The sequence below is a fragment of the Chlorocebus sabaeus genome, chromosome 12, assembly GCF_047675955.1.
Source record: "Chlorocebus sabaeus isolate Y175 chromosome 12, mChlSab1.0.hap1, whole genome shotgun sequence".
NCBI lineage: Eukaryota > Metazoa > Chordata > Mammalia > Primates > Cercopithecidae > Chlorocebus > Chlorocebus sabaeus.
In genome coordinates this window covers 103,239,721-103,252,612 of record NC_132915.1, presented here as the reverse complement: position 1 = coordinate 103,252,612, position 12,892 = coordinate 103,239,721, and the positions used below count along the sequence as shown (strand labels likewise).

The 12,892-nt window shown below is 50.3% G+C and overlaps 1 protein-coding gene across 1 annotated transcript in view; it reads left to right on the top strand.

Annotated features, from left to right (window-relative positions):
• Positions 1-12,892, top strand: part of ENG (endoglin) — a 43,093-nt gene that overhangs the window by 17,166 nt on the left and 13,035 nt on the right. The window contains exon 3 of the mRNA XM_008006130.3: positions 10,463-10,603. Coding sequence (XP_008004321.2) covers positions 10,463-10,603 — 141 coding nt within the window. The remainder of the gene's footprint in view (positions 1-10,462; positions 10,604-12,892) is intronic.

The window sequence follows — 12,892 nt, the reverse complement described above, 5'->3', positions numbered from 1 at the left end:
GAGAGGATGAAAGAAAGGAAGGAAAACTGTACATTCTTTTTTTTTTTTTTGAGATGGAGTCTTGCTCTGTCACCCAGGCTGGAGTGCAGTGGCCAGATCTCAGCTCACTGCAAGCTTCGCCTCCCAGGTTCACGCCATTCTCCTGCCTCAGCCTCCCGAGTAGCTGGGACTACAGGCGCCCGCCACCTCGCCTGGCTAGTTTTTTGTATCTTTTAGTAGAGACGGGGTTTCACCGTGTTAGCCAGGATGGTCTCCATCTCCTGACCTTGTGATCCGCCCGTCTCAGCCTCCCAAAGTGCTGGGATTACAGGCTTGAGCCACCGCGCCCGGCCGGAAAACTGTACATTCTTATAAGCATTTGGTGATTAGCTATTCCCAAGGGGGCTGATGGTGTCCCTTGCTGTTTATGTCTGGTGGTTTGGAGGTGTTGGTTTATTCTCTGCCAATCTCCTGAGGACAGAGTTATGCTTTTTCTGTCCTGCTTTGAGAACACAGAAGCCCCAAGCTGGGCCCAGTGCCGGCCTCTCAGACAGGCAAATGAGTTGAAGAGGTGAGGACACGTGGGCTGACCACCAGAAGGGCTGGAGGTACCAGGGGCCCCCTCAGCTGAGGAAGAAGCATATCTCTCCAGGGGATTCTGGAAACCCACTCTGTGGCCATCTGGCTGGAGACTAGGACTTCTAGATGTAAAGTGCTGGGACCCCCAGGAGGCGGCCTAGGATCTAGGGGCCACACAATTCTAGAACATCACTGAGCTCAACTCCTCCCTGCACAGATGGAGAGGCTGAGGCTCAGAGATGGGATGCCACAGTGAGGCATGGCTGAGAGATTTGTAGTTCTCACTAGCTGCAGCCCACCTCTAACTGGACCCATGCTTCCCAGCCCCTACACCATGGATGGCTCTCCATGGATGACTGTGCAAGGGGAGAATCAGTGGGATTAAAAAGCCAACCAGGCCAGGCGTGGTGATGCACGCCTGTAATCTCAGCACTTTGGGAGGCCGAGATGGGTGGATTATTTGAGGTCGGGAGTTCGAGACCAGCCTGGCTGTCTCTACTAAAAATACAAAAGTTAGCCAGGCATGGTGGCGGGTGCCTGTAGTCCCAGCTACTCAGGAGGCTAAACCAGGAGAATTACTTGAACCCAGCAGGCGGAGGTTGCAGTGAACCGAGATCGTGCCACTGCACTCCAGCTTGGCTGACAGAGCAAGACTCTGTCTCAAAAAAAAAAAAAAAAAAAAAAAAAAAAGCCAAACTACTCCCACATGTTTAGCTGGGTACTGGACAACCTACTTTGCAGGCAGAATCGCACTGAAACCTCCTGAGTCTATGAAGCGGGAATACCATTTTCCAAATCAGGAAACTGAGGCCTAGAGAGGCATAGTGACTGTCTGAGGTCATAGGCTAATGACTGAGCTCCCACCTGAATTCAGGTCTGTCTGGCTTTGATCCCTTCCCCTGCCACCCTGCCTGTAGGATCATCTGAATTTTCTGGGGTGGACAGAGGGATGGCTGGCTCCAATCTGACCGCCTCCGGTCAGGCCCTGGGAGGGTGGGGGCTGCAGGCAGCCCTGAGGCTCCACTCCTAGAAGAATTGCTGGAAGCGACTTTCTATAAGTGGCTACTAGCACTCAGGGCCTCCTCACCGAAATCCCCCCTTCCCGCCACCAACTGCTGGGCAACAATGGCATCTGTGGGACATTGGCACAAAAATAGAAACAAGGTCTCCCGCCCACCCGCTCAGGGAGAGGGCCGGGTAGGTGCAGGCTGGCTGGGCTGGGGGTGAGGGGCTGGCCAGACTGCGGAATTCCCAGGGTCCCATGAGGAAGGCTAGGAGCTTGGGGTTGGGGGCAAGGCTGGCGCCATCGTTCTGTGCCTCTGGGGCCCCTGGCCAGGAGAGAAGGGGGTAGTCGGTGTGCGTGTGAGTGGCCATGGCAGTGAGTCAGGACCGTGGGGAGGGAAATGTTTGCTGTAGAAACCCTGACTGGGTTTTTCTGGTAACCAGCTGACTTTCAGCTTGGCCCTGCAGCTCAGAGAACCTGAGCACCCAGCTTTCCAGCCCCCCGAGTTTCCCCACTACTCACTTGCCATGGGACTCAAGGCCCCCACCTCCTACCTGCCCTCAAGTCTGCAGGGAAGGACTTAGTGACAACTGAGTGGTAGCTTTGGTTCGTGAGCTCTGGGACGAGAACTGAGTGTCCCGACAAACATCCCGAAGTTTCGGCCTCCCCATCACCCTCACACCCAGCATGACCAGGCTGTGACCTGCACTTCCCTTTTTTTCATTTCCTTTATCCATAGCCCCACCTGGTTTTGGTTCCCAACCCTGTCCTACCCCCATTTCACAGATGAGGAAACTGAGGCATAGAGGAACAGGGACAGTGGCGGAGCAGCAGCAAGACTGGATGGCCACAGGGCTCCTTCCTCCCCACTCAGGGCTTGGCCATCAGACTGCACTCTGGCTCCTGCAGCACGCTCGGCCTGTGGGTGTCACCATGGGATGGCGGATGGATGTCCTCATCCACCACAGGCTGTGCTGTCTCCTGGCCATCATCTGCCTATACAGGGGGCCCGTCTCTTCATCATGTGAGCATTGCAGTTCTTTCCTCCAGGTGGGGACAAGCAGGTGGGGCCGCACAGCAATGGACCGTAGGGCAATCTGGGAGAGAGGTGCAGTGGAGAGAGAGGATGTGGTCCAGGGAATGCAGGCCCCATTCTGGCACCAGGATGACGTGCGCTGGGCTCCTGACTCAGCCACTCCCCAGCAGCTGCTTCTTCTTTTGTTTTTGTGGGGGTGGGGGGAGGTGGGACAGAGTCTTGCTCTGTCACCCAGGTTGAAGTGCAGTGGCACGATCTTGGTTCACAACAACCTCCACCTCCTGGGTTCAAGTGATTCTCCTGCCTCAGCCTCCCAAGTAGCTGGGACTGCAGGTGCCTGTCACCACACTCGGCTAATTTTTGTATTTTTAGTAGAGACTGGATTTCACCATGTTGGCCAGGCTGGTCTCGAACTCCTGACCTCAAGTGATCCACCTGCCTCAGCCTCCCAAAGTGCTGGGATTACAGGTGTGAGACACCACACCCAGCCCCCAGCAGCTTCTATGCTGTATCTGCAAAATGGGAGAATATTGGTGCCTGCTTCCCTCATAGCACACGCCCATCCACAGCACAGGCTGGGCACCCATGAGAAATTATTTTGCAGGAATTCAGTATCAGCAATTCAAGATATTCTGCTGTTTTTAAAATAGCTTTATTAAGATAAAATTCACCCATATAAAGTGTACAGTTGAGCGGTTTTGGTATACACACAGAGGTGTGCAAACCATATTCGATTGTTCAAGTATGCATCCCATCAGGGTAAAGAGGCTGGGGCGGGTTCATTCTCAGCAATGCTGGCAGCTCAGTTGTGCCAGTGCCTTTCCTGACACCACACAGATGGGTATCACATTGCTCCCATGAATTTCCAGGAATGATCACAATCCTGCTTCTTTATTTTTATTTTTTCTGGAGACCAGGTGTCACTACGTGGCCCAGGCTGGTCTCACACTCATGGCATCAAGCGATCCTCCTTCCTCTCAAAATACTGGGATTACTTGCATGAGCCACCAAGCCTAGCTTTGCTTCTTTTTTCTTTTCTTTTCTATCTTTTGTGTGTGTGTGTGTGTGTGTGTGTGTGTCTGTGTGTGTGATCACAATCCTGGAACAAAATGTCATTTCGAACATGTAGATATGTATTTCATATTTTATTAAAATACAGTATTAAATCCAGTATTCAACTTTTAAGTCTTTAGAAAGCATAATTTTTTGCTTTTTTTTTTTTTTGAGATGGAGTCTCACTCGGTTGCCCAGGCTGGAGTGCAATGGCGCCATCTCGGCTCACTGCAAGTTCTGCCTCCCTGGTTCACACCATTCTCCTGCCTCAGCCTCCTGAGTAGCTGGGACTACAGGCACCCATCACCACACCCGGCTAATTTTTTTTGTATTTTTTTAGTAGAGACAGGGTTTCACTGTGTTAGCCAGGATGGTCTCGATCTCCTGACCTTGTGATCTACCCGCCTCGGCCTCCCAAAATGCTGGGATTACAGGCATAAGCCACTGTGCCCGGCCAAGAAAGCATAATATTTTTAAAAACTGTCAGGCATGGTGGCTCACACCTGTAATCCCAGCACTTTGGGAGGCCGAGGTGGGTGGATCGTTTGAGTCTAGGAGTTCAACACCAGCCTGGGCAACATAGTGAAACCCCATCTCTACAGAAAATACAAAAATTAGCCAGGCGTACTGGTGTATGCCTGTAGTCCCAGCTACTTAGGAGGCTAAGGCAGGAGGATCACTTGATCCTGAGAGGCAGAAGTTGCAGTGAGCAATCATGTCACTGCACTCCAGCCTGGGCAACAGAGGGAGACCCTGTCTTAAAAGAAAAGAAAAAGAATTATATATATAATATGTATTTTATATATATATATATATATTCAAAGCTGATGAAACAATATATTTGGAAAACCAAAAGTTATAAATCCACTAGAAAACATTAATCAAAACATGAACTTATACACACATAAATGTGAAACATATCTTATTCCATAAATTAGCATAAAATAATTAATTAAAAATAACGAACCTAAGTGGGCGCAGTGGCTCATGCCTATAATCCCAGCACTTTGGGAGGCTGAGGCAGGCAGATCACAGGTCAAGAGATTAAGACCATCCTGGCCAAAATGGTGAAACCCCTTCTCCACTAAAAATACAAAAATTAGGCTGGGCATGGTGGCACATGCCTGTAATCCCAGCACTTTGGGAGACCGAGGCACATGGATCATGAGGTCAGGAGTTTGAGACCAGCCTGGCCAAGGTGAAGAAACCCCGTCTCTACTAAAAATACAAAAACTAGCCGGGTGCAGTGGCGAGCGCCCGTAATCCCAGTTACTCAGGAGTCTGAGGCAGGAGAATCGCTTGAACCCAGGAGGTGGAGGTTGCGGTAAGCAGAGATCGCTGCACTTTAGCCTGGGCGACAGACAGAGCAAGACTCCATCTCAAAAAATATATATATATAAAAATTAGCTGGGCATGGTGGTGCACGCCTGTAGTCCCAGCTCCTTGGGTGGCTGAGGCAGGAGAATCACTGAACCCCAGGAGGTGGAGTTTGCAGTGAGCCGAGATTGTGCCATTGCACTCCAGCATGGCAACAGAGCAAGACTCCATCTCAAAAAATAATAATAAATTTAAAAAAAAACTAAATGGCACACTAAAATGAAAAAAAAATTGTGTTTACAAGTAATTGATCACAACCAATTACAAATTGCTTTGTTCCTTCTCCACTCTCACTGCTTCACTTGAGGAGCCTTAAAAAAAGAAACAAAAGCCGGGTGTAGTGGCTCACGCCTGTAATCCCAGCACTTTGGGAGGCCGAGGCGGGTGGATCACAAGGTCAGGAGATCGAGACCACGGTGAAACCCGTCTCTACTAAAAATACAAAAAGTTAGCCGGGTGCGGTGGCGAGTGCCTGTAGTCCCAGCTACTCAGGAGGCTGAGGCAGGAGAATGGTATAAACCCGGGAGGCGGAGCTTGCAGTGAGCTGAGATCGCGCCACTGCACTCCAGCCTGGGTGACAGAGCGAGACTCCGTCTCAAAAAAAAAAAAAAAAAAAAAAAAAGAAACAAAATATTTGTGACACATTGAAAATGAAATACTATTATTTGTTCTTTTTGTGTTTTAAAGAGGAAACGTAAAAGCAAAGAGTAATGATGGTATCATTATTGAGTAATAGAAATATTTCTGGGCAGATTTTTCCAGTGGCTGAAACACTGTCTCTGGCTTTGTGACGTCCGTTGGGGAAATGACAAGATGATTAGAAGTTAAATCTCAAAACTTTCCACTGGTGTCTTCATCTTGAAATATCCTTCCCCTTTTTCATAACTTTGAAGAGAGCTTTTGAATCATCTTTTAGACTGGCAGCTTTTGTATGAGAGCACTGGGAGTCTGTGTTTCAGCAAACTACATTTGTCTTTGTCCTTGTGAGTTGGTGGCAGGGCCTCTGAGGCTTACCTGTCTTTTTTTTTTTTTTAGGCGGAGTTTCACTCTTGTTGCCCAAGCTGGAGTTCAATGGTGCAATCTTGTCTCACTGCAACCTGCACCTCCTGGGGTTCAAGCGGTTCTCCTGCCTCAGCCTCCCGAGTAGCTGGGATTACAGGCGTGTGCCACCACACCCGGCTAATTTAGTATTTTTAGTAGAGACGGGGTTTCTCCATGTTGGTCAGGTTGGTCTTGAACTCCCAAACTCAGGTGATCTGCCCACCTCAGCCTCCCAAAGTGCTGGGATTACAGGCATGAGCCACCACTCCCGGCCTACCTGTCTTAGTCTCAGCACTCACCTGTTCACATGCCACTAGTTCAGAAAGCCTTTGAGGTCATTCTTTCAATAGACACTACTGCCTTGTGGATCGCTGTGTTCTTTTTCTTCTTGGGAATAAGGTGTAGAAAAATGTGCTAGGGAAGGATGTGCTACACAAAAATGTGTAGAAAAATGTGAGAGTGGCTGGGTGCGGTGGCTCACGCCTATAATCCTAGCACTTTGGGAGGCCAAGGCGGGCGGATCACCTGAGGTCAGGAGTTTGAGCCCATCCCAGCCAACATGGCGAAACCCCATCTTTACTAAAACTACAAAAATTAGCCGGGCGTGGTGGCACGCACCTGTAGTCCCAGCTACTTGGGAGGCTGAGGCAGGAGAATCACTTGAACCCAGGAGGTGGAGGTTGCAGTGAGCTGGGATCGTACCATTGCACTCCAGCCTGGGCAGGAAGAGTGAAACTCCATCTCAAAAAAACAAAAAAAGAAAAGAAAAGAAAAACGTGAGAGCACAGGCCTGTCTCCGCACGAATCCCAGCCCCTGGCTGACTTCCTGTGTCATCAAAGGCAAATGACTTTACCTCTCAGGGCTTTGGTTCCCTCATCTGTAAGTGAAAATAAGAATGGTGGCCGGGCGCAGTGGCTCATGCCTGTAATTCCAGCACTTTGGGAGGCCGAGGTGGACAGATCATTTGAGGTCAAGAGTTTAAGACTAGTCTGGCGAACATGCTGAAACCCTGTCTCTACTAAAAATACAAAAATTAGCCAGGCATGGTGGCACACGCCTGTAATCCCAGCTACTCAGGACACTGAGGCAGGAGAATTGCTTGACCCAGGAGGCAGAGGTTGCAGTGAGCCAAAGTTGTGCCACTGCACTCCAGCCTGGGCAACAGAGCAAGACTCTGTCTCAAAAAAAAAAAAAAAAAAAAAAAAAAAAAAAGAATGGTAGCTCATGCCTGTAATTCCGGTACTTTGGGAAGCCGAGGTGGGAGAATTGCTTGAGCCTAGGAGGTTGAGGCTGCAGTGAGCCATGACTGCACTACTGCACTTTAGCCTGGACAGCAGAGCAAGACCCTGTCTCAAAAAACAAAGAAAAGCCAGCCTGGCTAACATAGTGAAACCCTGTCTCTACTAAAAAATACAAAAAATCGGCCGGGCACGTTGGCTTACACCTGTAATCCCGGCATTTTGGGAGGCTGAGGCGGGCGGATCACCAGGTCAGGAGATCGAGACCATCCTGGCTAACACGGTGAAACCCCATCTCTACTAAAAATACAAAAAAAAAAAAAAAAAAAAATTAGCCAGGCGTGGTGGTGCATGCCTGTAGTCCCAGCTACTCAGGAGGCTGAGGCAGGAGAATGGCGTGAACCCAGAAGGCAGAGCTTGCAGTGAGCCAAGATGGCACCACTGCACTCCAGTCTGGGCAACAAAGCAAGACTCCGTCTCAAAAAAAAAAAAAAAAAAAAAAAAAATTACTCTGGTGTGGTGGCACACACCTGTAGTCCTACCTACTCAGGAGGCTGAGGCAGGAGAATTGCTTGAACCTAGGAGACAGGTTGTAGTGAGCCGAGATTGTGCCACTGCATTCCATCCTGGGTGACAGAGCAAGACCCTGTCTCAAAAAAAAAAAAAAAAAAAAAGTCGGGCGGGGTGGTTCATGCCTATAATCCCAGCACTTTGGGAGGCTGAGGCAGGTGGGTCACAAGGTCAGAGTTCGAGACCAGCCTGACCAACATGGTGAAACCCTGTCTCTACTAAAAATACAAAAATTAGCCAGGCATGGTAGCTGGTGCCTGTAGTCCCAGCTACTCGGGAGGCTGAGGCAGGAGAATCACTTGAACCCAGGAGGCAGAGGTTGCAGTGAGCCAAGATTGTGCCACTGCACTCCAGCCTGGGTGACAGAGCAAGCCTTCACCTCAAAGAAAAAAAAAAAAAAAAAAAAAAGCCAGCCTGGCCAACATGGTAAAACTCCATCTCTAGTAAAAATACAAAAATCAGCCGAGTATAGTAGCAGGTGCCTGTAATCCCAGCTACTCGGGAGGCTGAGGCAGGAGAATTGCTTGAACCCAGGAGGCAGAGGTTGCAGTGGGCCGAGATCGTGTCACTGCACTCCAGCCTGGGCAACAGAGGGAGACTCTGTCTCCTTTTTTTTTTTTTTTTGAGACAGAGTCTCGCTCTGTCGCCCGGGCTGGAGTGCAGTGGCCGGATCTCAGCTCACTGCAAGCTCCGCCTCCCGGGTTTACGCCATTCTCCTGCCTCAGCCTCCCGAGTAGCTGGGACTACAGGTGCCCGCCACCTTGCCCGGCTAGTTTTTTGTATTTTTTAGTAGAGACGGGGTTTCACCGTGTTAGCCAGGATAGTCTTGATCTCCTGACCTCGTGATCCGCCCATCTTGGCCTCCCAAAGTGCTGGGATTACAGGCTTGAGCCACCGCGCCCGGCCGACTCTGTCTCCTAAAAAAAAAAAAAAAAAAGTCTGGGCACAGTGGCTCACGCCTGTAATCCCAGCAGTTTGGGAGGCCAAGGCAAGTGGATCACGAGGTCAGGAGATCGAGACCAACCTGGCTAACACGGTGAAACCCTGTCTCTACTAAAAATACAAAAAAGCCGGGTGTGGTGGTGGTTGCCTGTAGTCCCAGCTACTCGGGAGGCCGAGGCAAGAGAATAGTGTGAACCCGGGAGGCAGAGCTTGCAGTGAGCCGAGATAGTACCCCTGCACTCCAGACTGGGCAACAGAGTGAGACTCTGTCTCAAAAAAAACCCAAAAAAAAACACACAAAAAAACCCGGTATTTACCTCTTAAGTTTGTTGTAAGGATTAAATGAGTTAATGTGTAAAGCACTTAGAACAGTCCTGGGATTTAATAGGCCCTATTTACATGGTAGGTAGGTATCGTTGTTGTTGTTGTTATAAAAACATTCTAAATGTATACACCATTGAACAATTAAAAATTTTAATGCAATGGGTGCGTCTCAAGACATAAATGATTTCAACTTCACATTCTTATATCAAAATAATGGCATTATACCAAAAACAACGCCCCAGGATTTTAGTACTTTAAAATGGTAAGACAAGCAGGAATACTGCAAACTGGGAGAGCAATTGTGACTGTCTCATGTGGGCTGGAAGCAGAGCTGTCACTCAGGGACAGCAGGAGAGTTGGTGGGGATGACGGGGCGGGGGATCGCTGCCTCCACACACAGGACACTCCCTAAGGCCCAGTACACAATAGGTGCTCAGTAGAAATAATAAATCTTATCAGGCGCGGTGGCTCATGCCTATAATCCTAGCACTTTGGGAGGCTGAGGTGGGCGGATCACGAGGTCAAGAGATCGAGACCATCCTGGCCAAAATGGTGAAACCCATCTCTACTAAAACTACCAAAATTATCTGGGTGTGTTGGCACGCACCTGTAGTCCTAGCTACTTGGGAAGCTGAGGCAGGAGGATCACTTGAACTCAGGAGGCAGAGGTTGCAGTGAGCCAGCCTGGTGACAGGGAGATTCCGTCTCAAAAAAAAAAAAAAAAGAAAGAAAAAATAAACCCTGATCCTTGATGGATGAAGTTCAGGCTCATCCTTTTGTTTTGTTTTGTTTTTTTTTTTTTTTGAGACAGAGCTTTACTCTTGTTGCCCAGGCTGGAGTGTAATGGCGCATTCTTGGCTCACTGCAACCTCCACCTCCTGGATTCAAGAAATTCTCCTGCCTCAGCCTCCCAAGTAGCTGGAATTACAGGCGTCCACCACCACACCTGGCTAATTTTTTGTATTTTTAGTAAAATGGGGTTTCACCATGTTGGACAGGCTGGTCTCGAACTCCTGACCTCGGGTGATCCACCCGCCTCAGCCTCCCAAAGTGCTGGGATTACAGGCGTGAGCCACTGTGCCCAGCCTAATTTTTTTCCTCTCTTCAGATTTGCTGGGCTTACCTCCTTCATTTGTTTCGTGTGAATTCCCTGAGGATGGCCAGAGGGCCAGGCACTACCCCGGGCACTGGGAGGTGAGGGTGGACAGAGCAGGCAGGGAGAGTGGAGTGGAAGCACCCAAGTCATCACTGCCTATCTGGGTGGCACAACCTATGCAAATCTGACTGGTTTGTGTGTGTCTCCCCTCTGTGTCCCCCAGGACCTGTCACAGCTGGAGCTGACTCTCCAGGCATCCAAGCAAAATGGCATCCAGCCCCGAGAGGTGCTTCTGGTCCTCAGTGTAAACAGCAATGTGTTCCTGCAGCTCCAGGCCCTGGGAATCCCACTGCACTTGGCCTACGTGAGTGTGTTCCCTCCAACCCCAGGCTGAGGCTCTGGCCATGGGAGGTCCCTGCTGTCTATCTCTGTGGGCCAGGGTCTCCCACCCCAGCGGCCTGGCCCTGCTTCTCCCTTTCATCCTGACATTATTCACCAGGGTCCTGCCTGGTGAATCCAGTGGTCTTTACCAGAGAGAACCCAGAGGGCAGCAGGACTACAGTAAAGAGTCTAGACCAAGAGGTGGGAGTCAGGTTGATGTGCACCCCTGGCCAACTCTGATCCTCTGCATAGCCTCAGTTTGCCTCTCTGTCCAGTGGGACAACTGAACTCGGTATTTTATAAGATAATCTTTTCATTGTCTTTGAAAAAGTTACGTGACATATATTTGAAAATATTTAAAGACAGAGGAAAAGAGCCAGGAGAAAACCTAATAATGTGTTAACAGTGGTTATGGCTGGGAAGTGGGATTAGGAGAAACATTTATTTGGTTCTTTACACTTTGTTGAGTATCCAAGAGTTGCTCTAAATGGATTTGGCCTATTTCGGAGAAAAAAATATATATATATATATATTTTTTTTTTTTTTTGAGACGGAGTCTCGCTCTGTCGCCCAGGCTGGAGTGCAGTGGCCGGATCTCAGCTCACTGCAAGCTCCACCTCCTGGGTTTACGCCATTCTCCTGCTTCAGCCTCCCGAGTAGCTGGGACTACAGGTGCCCGCCACCTCACCCGGCTAGTTTTTTGTATTTTTTAGTAGAGACGGGGTTTCACCGTGTTAGCCAGGGTGGTCTCGATCTCCTGACCTTGTGATCCACCCGTCTCAGCCTCCCAAAGTGCTGGGATTACAGGCTTGAGCCACCGCGCCTGGCAAAAATATTTTTTTTTAAACTCCAGTTTTCGGGTCAGCTGTGGATTTGGGAAAAAAGTTAAAAACAAAACCAAAAGCCTCAAGTTTTAGCAAGTGTTAGAGACATCCACCAGAGAGAGGAGGCCAGGGAGCTGGGACCACTGCCAGGGGTCAGGGCTGGAGGAGGTGGGGTGGCTTGCCAGCACTGCCTCCTCCACGTGGAATGTCTGGGAGGTGGCCCCCAGATGTGAGCAGCTGTTGTTTACAACAGAGAAAGCAGACGGCAGGAAGGGGAGAGCCCAGGGGAGAGCAAAGATAGCAAAGGGGAGAGAGGCATAAAAAGAAACATACCCATTGGGGGAAGGAGGCAGGCGTGAGCAAAGTTGGGCGTGGGGGACAGGGGAGAAGCTTCCAGACTGGTGACAGGGACAGCACAGAGACAGTCAGACACGACCAAGCCAGCGTGTGAAAGTCCTAGGAGGGAGGGGGCCAAATCCAACCACCAGGGCCAAGAGGATTTGACTCCTTGCAGCCCATCCCTCGGCGCCCAGAAGAGGAATCGAGGTCCCAGAGGGGGCGTGGCCTTTGTCATGGATCCTCCCCATTCCCCATCTGAGTCCCTGCCGCCCAGGGTGACGCAGGAACATGAAACGCGCTCATCAGCCGGAAGGTCGCAGCAGCCGCCGGCTCTGGCCTCGGCCACGCCGCCTTCCTCCTGGGGCCGTGCAGCTTCCCGAGCGGGCTCCCTGGGGCCCGTGGCCAAAGGGGACAAAGAGGCCAAGGTGCGGCCTTGGTGCCAGACTCAGTGCCAGGCGACCAACAGACGTCGAGCCCTGCTGTATCCCCATTTTACAGAGGATGACTCAAGGATCAGATCCCTTTCCCAACCCAGCTGTGTAAAGCCAGTGTCCCAGCCCTTTCCCATTCCGCGGGCTGGGTTCCTCACCCAAGGTGCCCATCACTTTGCCCCCTTGTTGAATTCCTGCAGAGAAGGTATCTGCTTCCTTCTAGATGGGCCATTCTAGGGTGTCTTCTCTACTGTTACCATCTGGCAGTCTTCAATATCTAGCCTGGGCCGGGCGACCTGGCTCATGTCTGTAATCCCAACACTTTGGGAAGCTGAGGCAGGAGGTTCTCCTTTTTTTTTTTTTTTTTTTTTTTTGAGATGGAGTTTCACTCTTGTTGCCCAGGCTGGAGTGCAATGGCCTGATCTCGCCTCACTGCAACCTTCGCCTCCTGGGTTCAAGCAATTCTCCTGCCTCAGCCTCCCGAATAGCTGGGATTACAGGCACCCGCCACCACACCTGCCTAATTTTTTGTATTTTTAGTAGAGACAGGGTTTCATACTATGTTGGCTAGGCTGGTCTCGAACTCCTGACCTCAGGGGATCCACCCGCCTCGGCCTCTCAAAGTGCTGGGATTATAGGCATGAGCCACTGTGCCTGGTCAGGAGGGTCTCTTGAGGC